The following is a 10,597-nucleotide window of genomic DNA, read 5'->3' on the forward strand; positions in this document are numbered from 1 at the left end:
TTAGCCAGCCGAAAGTAATTATACTAATAGTATTCCTAAAGGTAATCATGTAAGATTCCTAACATGTAGTATTATGTCCTAAAACTAATAGGATTATAATGCTAATATCTAGAATTCCGGTTATGTCCTTTTATTATGAGTTATAATGCTTAATATTATAAGGTTATTTTTATAAACCGACATTGTATTCATAATGTTATAATAATATAGATATATAGTCAAACTCTAGTTTCCTTCCAAAACCTCTCTCAAAATATTCAAACCATATAAGACTTTTTTCTATTTTTCCAGTGAGGGAAAAGTTTCCTCCTCTTGAAGCTAACCCATCAACATTAACTGATCTACCAGGTTGATCTTCAGTGCCCCAGCTACTACAAGGAGGTCAAGCAAAGTGTTACACCAAACCACCTGAAAAACCTCAACTCACAGAGTCAGTATGTAGAAAGGGTTATGCACAAATCACTGGAAATTCTCCACTTACAGAAACAGCATGTAGAAAGTTGCACTATCAAAGCCATCAGCTAAGTAAAACATAAAAAAGAACACAAATCACTACGTCTGGATCACTTCAATTGCGTCAGAATGTATTAGTTAGGAATGACTATGCCTAAAAGATGTTTGCTTGTTACATGACTTCTGGTTCTGCTCTAGCAAACAAGCAAAACATCTTCAGAATCTAAATGTTGAAGAAGGGACATGGCTTCTAATTCTGCTTGAGCGCCTTACGGGGATGATGGCATTTTCCGTTCCACTTGCATGCTTGCTAGGAACCCTCTCGTATGTAGTGATACTTCCATAAGAAGGTGAACCCATTGAGTACTCATCAGACGCAGCCAAGGACTCTCTCCTATTACTCTTTCTTGGTTTCTTCTCTATGCTCTGAGCTTCGTCATCATTTACTGATTCGGGATATTTCTCTTTATAAGTTGAACTCATCTGAAAGCTGCAGCTCATTTCTGAAGTACAAGAGTACTCCCCTGAGACATCAACCTCTGTTGGCCAGTTTTGAGAGGAATATTCTTTCTCTTTGACAACATTATGTTCTGTCACATTAGGAGGAACAATTATTGGAGAGCCTGACGAGAGTCCGACCTTGGACAAAGAAAATCACATGTATAGAAGGAAGCCTTTATGTGTAAAATGATAGGGGTAAATTTGTCATTTCAATATTTTATCCATGTATGACTAATACATGTATTAGTTATTTCATCTTCTACCCCGCATAAAATAATACACAGATTGACTCGTAACTTATACATGTACTATTTATGTAGAATTGTAAAATGACAACCAAACATGGTATTAGTTATGCTGAATTTTGTACAAAATAACTAATGGCTACCAAACATTGTATAAGTTATGTTGCCCCCAATACATAGATAACTTTTCTCCTAACCAGCTACAAAGCGACCTCTTACTGTATGATTTCGCTAGTATATCTACATATAATATTCTATCAACTATCAATTTGATAATAAGCGCAGGCAGATGCTGGTGAATTTGAAGTTCATCTACAATATTCTTACTTGAGACTTCATCTACGGGATGAAGAATGATCTTATCACATCTCCTCTTTAGATAGAGCTGGAGAACTGTCGCAGCTAGCAAACCCAGGACAAGTGAGGATGAGGAAATTCCCAGGATATGGAATGCTCCAACATTACCTCCATTTCTATCAATCGGAGATCTCTGCAGCATTTTCAAAGGTTGGGCATCTTCAGAAGCAAAATCGTCTTTCACAGAGCTTAAGCTTTCAGTATTAATGTGGTTCACTGACTCAAGTACAGAATCAAAACTCATAGTCGTTTCAGCCAACTCAAGCTGAAGATATGAAGCTGTAAGATGCCCTTGGTCTAGATCCCTTTCTGAACTATCAGAGTATTGATTCCCCTCAGCTAGGATAACTAAAGAAACATGTTCAATCTCCAAGTCATACTGTCCTTGTTCTAGATCGTTTTCTGAGCTATCAGCCTCATTTACCTCAGCTAATGGAGAATCAGTAATCGATACAACAAAAGCAATCATGAGCATGATCAACAGCAGAGAAAAGAACTTCGATATAGTTGAGGACTTTAGTTTTGTTCTCATTTTTGCTTCATCTATTTCTTCAACGACAGGTATTCTGACAGGTATTGAGGTTCAAAAATTTTAGGCTCCTTCTATTCGTCTTGATGAACTGATCTCAGGCATGAACCTGAAATTTATATCTTTCAAAACAAACTTCCGTTGTATACACACCTCTTATGAGTGGGAAAATTAAAATGCGGTCCACTAACTAATGCAAGTTTCATGAGATGATTGGCAAAATCCTAACAGAAACCGTGTAAGTAAAGCACACATGTTCAGGGCCGGCCTTAAGTGATATATGAAGATGACAGAGGGCTCGGAAGGATTGCTTGCTTTCCCAAAATATTTGCTATCATAGTTGGTTCATATATGTAATCCTTCAAATTCTATACACACATACACAGAGACAATAATTCGTGAAAATATAGATTTATAGTACATTTTTATTAACTTCAAATGTAATTCAAAGAATCGATACCTCATTAGTTGATTCCAAATTCTCTTATTATGATATTAAGTTTTAATTTCAAATTCTCTTGTTATGGTATCAGGATTTAAAGGGTTGGGGTTTCCAACCAAAAGACAAAAATGAAACACAAGATAGATAGGCTAACGATACTGTCCATTTTAAGTAATAATGTACCTTGTATTTCCTGAATGATAGATGAGCATATCATGGAACACCTGGAAAAAATTGGTATTCTACTGTTTCAGGCATACCATCAAACACCTTGAACCAGATTGGCATACCAGACAGACTTCTTTCAAGTGGACGATCAAATACCAGGTGACAGTTGTGTCTTTAGCTATTACGTAAAACTTTCTGTTTCTTTCTGATACCTAAGCAAATTAAATAACTTGAATTGTGCAAGTTCTTTTCCCAATAACTCCTACTTTTTGATTGCAAGACCAAAAAAACAAAACATAGCAACTCGCACACTTGATAGGCAGTTTTGAAAACACACCATTTGACCATCAACAAAGAGAAAAAAGAAGAGAAACATCGGGAAAAAGGAGTTAAAGTTTGATTTTTCAAAAAAATCAGATTTGTATCCTCAAAATCATGCAATTGGGTATCTATTTCGAAACATGCATGTGTAAATCAGATGCGATTACTGACATACGTTGGATTAAAAACAGAAACCAGCAAAATCCCATTAGCAACAATCGGGATGGAGCAAAAATACTCACCAGAATGGAGAAGTACAACACACATATCGAGCCCAAGCAGGAGCTAGATGGAGAAACTTTGAGAGGAAAACAGGCAAGACCAACAGAGGAGAAGAAATTGAGTGAGAGACGGAGGAGCAGGGCGAGAGAGCAGCTTCTGAATGTTTCGCCACAATTACTAATTTATCCTCGTGACAGAACATATATAAGGGTATAATAGACAATCCATTCAGATGCGGACTGGTTTCGTCTTGCCTCAACTTGGGCCTAAGACTGTATTCTGGTCCGGGCCCGGGCCTAAATGGGCTAAACGGGCCGGGCCAAACGGTCCCGGGCTCTGGCGGGTCGGTCTCTGGCGATTCCGAGCCAAATGGTCCTGGGCTTAGCGGTCCTGGAGGGTGGAACTGGCCCACTACGGGCCTAAACCCATATGGTCCCGGGCCTAAGTGTTCCGGGCTATTTTTTTTGAATTTTTTTTTATCTAAAGCAATTTCTTGTAAATTATATATATATATATATATATATATATATATATATAAAGATTCGGTATTAAAACGGCAAATTAAAGTTTACATTTAATAATTCAAATTAAAGTTCAATATCTTCAACATAATACTTCAAATTAATCTAACAAAACTAAAACGTTAAGCATAATACGTCTAATAATTTTAAAATAACACAGATTGTCTCAAATTACTTAAAATCTTAAATACGAATGTTTGAAGAACGCGCAAGACAACTCTTTATATGCTTCCTTAAACAGCATGTGCCCTCCAATTTTGGACGATGAGTGTAGACTCGACCACAGTTCTTGCACTTTATTATGTAAACTTCTTCATTTCTTTCTACCACATTAAAGTGTTCCAAAACAAATGGGCGCAATCTAGAATCACCGGGCATGATTTAACTTGAATTAAGAATTTGAGTTTGAGAAATGAGAGATGAGTGAAGACTTGAATGCTTCAATTTGAGTTTGAGAAATGAGAGAGATTGATGAATTTGTGAGTAAAAATGAAAGAATGAGGGGTATTTATAGTTGAGAATAGAGAAAAAGTGTAATTATAAAAAGTTTGGTTAAAACAAAGTTTGGGGGCCAAATAACTATTTATTAAAAATCTAAACAGCTAAATTGGCAGGCCAACGACTAGTTTTTAAATATAAAATCATTGCCCAATTTCTAATTTTTTTTTTTTTTGAAAATAGTCGTTTGGCTCGTTTGGCTCAGTTAAACTGGCCCAGGCCCGCCTGCCGATCCCGGGCTAAACGGTCCCGGGCTCGCGGTCTATTTGGTGAGGACCGGCCCACAGTGGGCTTTTAGGACCGGTAGGGACCGACCCGTTTGAACCGGCCCGTTTGCTAATGGTCCCGGGCTAGGCCCGACCCACAATACAGCCTTACTTGGGTCGTGGGTCGATTGTAAACGTACTGCAAAGTTTACGTCTTCGGATATCAGAAAGAAGTCAAAGTAGCACGGACTTGTCAATTTTCGGACAGGTAATTAAAAAAGAGATTTTTACATTTCTATGTCATATAGTAAACTCTATTACCCTCCATGCTTAACTTTTAATATAATTACCTTTTATATACCTAATTATCATTTATGTATATTTTATGTATTTTAATGGTATTAATTAGTCTCCTAATTTAACTCTACCGTATATTCTCATTTCCCCAAGTTTCTCTCTCCAAATCCCACTCCTCACCCACGTATCAAACCACACCCCACGATTTCCTCTTCAATCACCCACTATTTCCTCTTCTAAAACCTGCGAAAATCTGTAACCCCTCAACCATTGACAACCATTAAAAAGTTTTGAATTCGAATTTGGGTTTTCAAAAGACATTGTTTGTTTGGATTGAATGTTGTTGCAAAGAATTGAGAATTCTCTCTACGTCTCTCTCTATCTCGCAATCTTAAATTTCAGTAATGTAAAGCAAAGGAAAAGAGAGGAGCAATTCCACCATTGACAGCCATTAAAAAGCTTTGAAGCTTTGAATTCGAATTTGGGTTTTCAAAAATCATTATTTGTTTGGATTGGGTGTTGTTGCAAATAATTGGGAATATGATTTGAAGTTTATATCTCAATTTTGAGGGGTTTTGGTGAAGATTAGACTTGATTTTGGCTGAATTTCAGATTGAAAGAAGATGATGATGAAGAAGAAGAAGAAGAAGAAGGCATGACATACATTATATTGCAGAAATTGTAGTAAAATTATGGAAAAATTGTAGAAAAATTGTATTTTGTTGTTTATTTATTTTTCTTTTATTCATTTAACTATTGTATGAAAGTTGTACAACATTGTATAAAAAATATATTTAAGTTGTATATAACTGAGTAGAAATAATGTATGAAAATTCTAGATAAATTGTAGATAAGTTGTATAATATATAATTAGTTGTAAGTCCTTCATTCTTATGTATAAATTAGATACAAAATATACAAAAGACATATTGTATAAAGTTTGTATAAAATTTGTACTTAAGTTGTATGTTATTGTAATTGTATTTAACTGGGTAGAAATAATGTGTGAAAGTTGTAAATAAGACGTATAATATATAATTAGTTGTATGAAATTTATTTTTACTATGTATAAATCAGATACAAAATATACAAAAGACATATTGTATAAAGTTTGTATAAAATTTATATTTAAGTTGTATGTTATTGTAGTTGTACTTGACTGGGTAGAAATAATGTGTGAAAGTTGTATAATATATAATTAGTTGTAAGTCCTTCATTCCTATGTATAAATCAGATACAAAATATACAAAAGACATATTGTATAAAGTTTGTATAAAATTTGTATTTAAGTTGTATGTTATTGTAGTTGTATTTAACTGGATAGAAATAATGTGTGAAAGATGTAGATAAGTTGTATAATATATAATTAGTTGTATGAAATTTATTTTTACTATGTATAAATCAGATACAAAATGTACAAAAGATGTATTTTATAAAATTGTATACAAATTGTATTTGTGTAATAAGGAATAGTGTCAAGAACAGAGAAGTGGTTGAATCTGAAGCTATTTTCATCTATTTTCTTATAAAATTGAAATTGCTTTTGTAAACTTTTAAAAGGGTGTATTGGTACTGATTTTTGACTTGTTTATTTATAGAGAAAATATGAAGATGCGAACAGACTAATTTTAAGTGTGAAATTGAGGCGCTGCAATTAAGAGTATGTTAAAAAAATTAGGCTTTTTCGGTATATATAATTAGTTATATGAAATTTGTGCTTACTATGTATAAATCAGATACAAAATATACAAAAGACATATTATATAAAATTTGTATAAAAATTATATTTAAGTGGTATGATATTGTAGTTGTATATAACTGGGTAGAAGATGGAGAGCACCATCACAAGGACGAAGATGAGAAGAAGAAGAAAAAGGACAAGAAAGACAAAAATGAGAAGAAGCACGATGGGCATGACAACAGCAACAATGACATCGATAGTGATTAGATCTAATCCCCGATCACTAAATAAAGCTCCTTCCTAATTAGCCTTTCTCCAATGTATTTCATATTGCTTTCTGATATAGATCATTTATCTTCCTTACAACTTAGTAGTTGCTTGTGTGTTATAAATTCAGTGGAATTTAATTAATGTTTGAATCGCTTGATGTATACCTTCTTCGATTTTTCTTTTACTTTTTACTTGTTTTTGCAATTAAGAAAGTCACGACTAAGGTGTTTTCGTCAGCAAGAGGAGGGCTTATGGATTACTAGACAAATCTGTTCATGGATCCCAAGGTTTCAAAGCAACCGCAGGAGAGATCCCGTACCAATATTCTGGAGAGAAGAAAGAGAAGAGGGAGAAAAAAAAAAGAAGGAAAAGGGTTTAACTAAGTCCCTTGATTGAAGGCACTAATAATGAATTGGGAGCCCTTTAAGGTGAAATGTATATATTTTGTAAACAAAACTTGTCTAAGTCGGGTAAATACCAAAACATGAACATTTTTCGTAATAAAGTTTCAAATAGTGTATAGGAATGAAAAAATCCCATTAAAAAATAGATAGTATTTGCAAAGTTATTGAAAATAGTCACTATTTTGTGATAACACGGAAAGTTCCAGCATAATATACTGGGGATTGGAGCACCTGTGTATGAACTTCCAGCATATTATGATGGAACTCCAACACACAGAAAATTTCAGTATAATATACTAGAGATTGAAGCACTTGTGTATGGACTTCCAACACATTATGTTGGAACTCCAACAGATTATAAAATTCTAGCATAACTCCAACATATTATGCTGGAATATTTTTCGAATTTTGAACATTGTTTTTGTTCATATTTATCTTTTACATAAAAAATGGCTAAATTTCAATTACTTTTGAAACTGTGACTATTTTTTAATTACCACTTGTAACCAGCTATTTTTGAATTTCTCCCTAAAAAAAGGGTCCCACTAAAACAACTTATCAAGAACCAACCAATAAAAATTCGAATCCCAATTGCTTGATTATCCAAGCGCACCAAGACCACAGAAGAACATTTCGTCTTCTTGACTTGTAGAAATATATCAATTCATTTAGAAAGCAAACAGCCCAAGCAAAGTTATGGCTCAGTCATTGTCTCCAATTGCAGCAGCTACGACATTGGCCTCAATATCAACCAAGAAGAGTATCCCTTTGGCTTTTCATGATAAAAAATTGGATACAACTCTTCTCTCTCGCAGGAGTCTTGCCTTGGGCTTGGCCGGAGTTGCGCTAAATGCAGGTAACAACAATGCAAATGCTGCTGCAAGAAGGCCTCCACCACCCCCACCCACATCAGAGGAGAAAAAGGACCCAAATATGAATGGTGTCATGGCAAAAGTATTAGCTAGCAAGAGAAGAAAGGAAGCTATGAAAGAATCCATAGCCAAGCTAAGGGAGAAAGGGAAGCCTGTCAAAGAACCATCTCAATAGTAATTTGTAACCAATATTATGTATTAAGACAATTGATGTGTTGCATGCTTGCTCTTCTTTACATTCTTGAAATTATTAGAAGTCAAATGCAATCAATAATGAGATCAAAAAATAAGAAACGTACTTCATTCACTTTGTTTATACTAATGAAAATGAAAAAGAAGATTTTTGAATATTTTATCGGGAGAATAAGGGATCTTGTCCCTGGTACGAGTTGAGTAATGAAGGATTTTGCAATTATCCTATGCTAAACGTTGATCATTTAATTTTGGGTGAATATGCTAAATTATTCGATGTCCCAAAAACCTCCTAAACTTTATTCTCTTGTATATTTAAAAAAATACCCCTTTACTATATGAAATAGGATATGCTAGCCCTCTGTTAAAAGTTGGTCTCTATTCTGCCTTTGCCATCAACAAACGGGCTCGTATATGCCCTCCATCACTAACGGAAGACTCATAAAGCCACGTGGAATATATGTGAGGGCAAGTTAGACCTAGTTCGAATTGTACAGGGGCATATATGAGTCAGTTATAATAGCCATTTCTCAAACACTTCACAACTCCATATCAGTTTACTTAGACACCTATTTGACAACACCAAACTAATTATCGCAGCAAATAAACTAAGTCATAGACACAAACATTCAAATGAACGACAATGACTTTATTAAATCCTAGTAGCTCAAATGGATCGAATCATAACAAAAGACAACAAAAGACAATGTCGGAATGCTCTAGTAGCTCAAATGGGTCGAATAGGAGGTGTCATTACGGATTTACTGCCAATTATTTCATGGCATGGACACCTTTAAATGCTAGGAGGAGGTTTTTCAAGTGCCCGAAGCATGAGGTAAGTAAATTTTTTGATGGGTTCTTAATTATTCCGATTTGCTTGTAAATTTATTTTATTTATTTTTGGTTTTTAGGATGAAAAATATTCCTATTGGGAATGGCAAGATGAAGAGCTTCCTCCTAGAGTTTCAAATCTCATATGTAGTTTAAAGAAGGAAAAGAAAGTTCTAATCCGTGAAAGAAATGCTAAAGAAAATTGATCTTGAGAATGTTATGATGCTCATCGATCATGGAGGAATAAAAGCCTTGGAATTGGAAAGAAATGTTCTAATAAAGAAAGTGACCAATTTAGAGTACTCATTATGCTTGATGCTAAATTTCGGAAGAAGATGTGAATTTTCATGTGTGTGGTATTGGGATGTCTTGTTATGTTCTTTCGATCAGTGCAAAATGATATGTAATGTTAGTGTTATTGTGACTTAATTGTTGTCTTTTATTATGTAATGAAGCTTTACGTTTTTATACAAAGATTTAATAAAGTCATTGCCATTCATTTGTTGTGTTCATGACTGGGTTTATTTGCTATGATAATTAATTTGGTGTTGTCAAATAGATGACTAAGTAAACTGATATGAAACTGTGAAGTGTTTGAGAAATGACTATTATAACTGACTCATATATGTCCCTGTACAATTCGAACTAGGTCTAACTTGCCCTCACATATATTCCACATGGATTTATGAGTCTTCCGTTAGTGATGGAGGGCATATACAAGCCCGTTTGTTGACGACAAGGGCAAAATAGAGACTATCTTTTAACGGAGGGCTAGCCTGTCCTATTTCATATAGTAAAAGGGCATTTTAGGCCCTTTTTCGTTAAAAAAAATCTTTCGTTGAATTCTTAGAGGTCCGTCTGATACACGCTCATATTAACTAAAAACTTTGACATGTGGCTATTTAACTCAGCCTAAACCCCACTTAAACTTATTTTAGTTATCAGCTTACTCTATCTTATGTCCTAAAAATTCTCCTGAACTATATTTTTGTATATATTAATAACCTTCGTTGGGTGTGACTGATAAATTATAGGTATTTTGGCCAAAATAGAATCTAATGCAATGTGTTATTTGTAATTTTAATTGTGATTATGTTTTTTGCTAGATTACAGTTGAATAAGCCCTTGCTTGCATTCACTTTGCAAGAAAAAAAATGAAGGTATATAGTGTTGCATTTTTAAAATCATCTTATAATATACAAATAAGATTACACAAAGCCATATTCTACAAACAAGAAACCAATCGTCCAGCAATAATATTCTCTAATTCTATATTACATAAACAAGTTTCAATCGATTTAACTTTATTCTCTATAAGGATTAGGTTTAATAAAAATATTTAAATGGGTGTTCTTTCAATAATATGGGTAAGAAATAAAAAATAACTAAAATAAGAAAGAGAATAAATAATTACAGAGAAAACAAGAGAGGAAGATTTAAGAGGGAACCAATATGGAGATCAGAAGAAAAACCTAGAACACACACACACACACACACACACATATACCCGACAGGTCGTTTTGATCATTTACATTTCCGTTCGGTGGTTCGGGACCTTGAGCAGTTTCATATGATATATTATGACTT

At 34.1% G+C, this 10,597-nt stretch overlaps 2 protein-coding genes across 4 annotated transcripts; one reads left to right on the top strand and one right to left on the bottom strand.

Moving 5' to 3' along the window:
* Positions 1-435: 435 nt before the first annotated feature.
* LOC107759278 (uncharacterized) lies at positions 436-3,455 on the bottom strand. 3 transcript variants are annotated; one of them, XM_016577164.2, is made up of 4 exons: positions 3,259-3,455; positions 2,711-2,751; positions 1,527-2,194; positions 436-1,043 (listed from the first exon to the last, which is right to left on the bottom strand). In XM_016577164.2, exons 3-4 carry the CDS (start codon positions 2,086-2,088, stop codon positions 670-672), a joined length of 936 nt encoding a protein of 311 aa, XP_016432650.1. In that variant the 5' UTR covers positions 2,089-2,194; positions 2,711-2,751; positions 3,259-3,455; the 3' UTR covers positions 436-669. The 3 variants fall into 3 exon arrangements, with proteins under 3 accessions (XP_016432650.1, XP_016432649.1, XP_016432647.1); XM_016577163.2 differs by having other exon boundaries at positions 2,711-2,907; XM_016577161.2 differs by lacking the exon at positions 2,711-2,751 and having other exon boundaries at positions 3,259-3,452.
* A 4,356-nt stretch (positions 3,456-7,811) lies between these two features.
* Positions 7,812-8,162, top strand: LOC107814072 (uncharacterized). The gene has a single exon (XM_016639402.2). The coding sequence runs from the start codon at positions 7,812-7,814 to the stop codon at positions 8,160-8,162; it is 351 nt and encodes a 116-aa protein (XP_016494888.1).
* The last annotated feature ends 2,435 nt before the right edge of the window (positions 8,163-10,597 follow it).

Source organism: Nicotiana tabacum, chromosome 11 (assembly GCF_000715075.1).
Source record: "Nicotiana tabacum cultivar K326 chromosome 11, ASM71507v2, whole genome shotgun sequence".
In the NCBI taxonomy this organism is placed as follows: Eukaryota; Viridiplantae; Streptophyta; class Magnoliopsida; order Solanales; family Solanaceae; genus Nicotiana; species Nicotiana tabacum.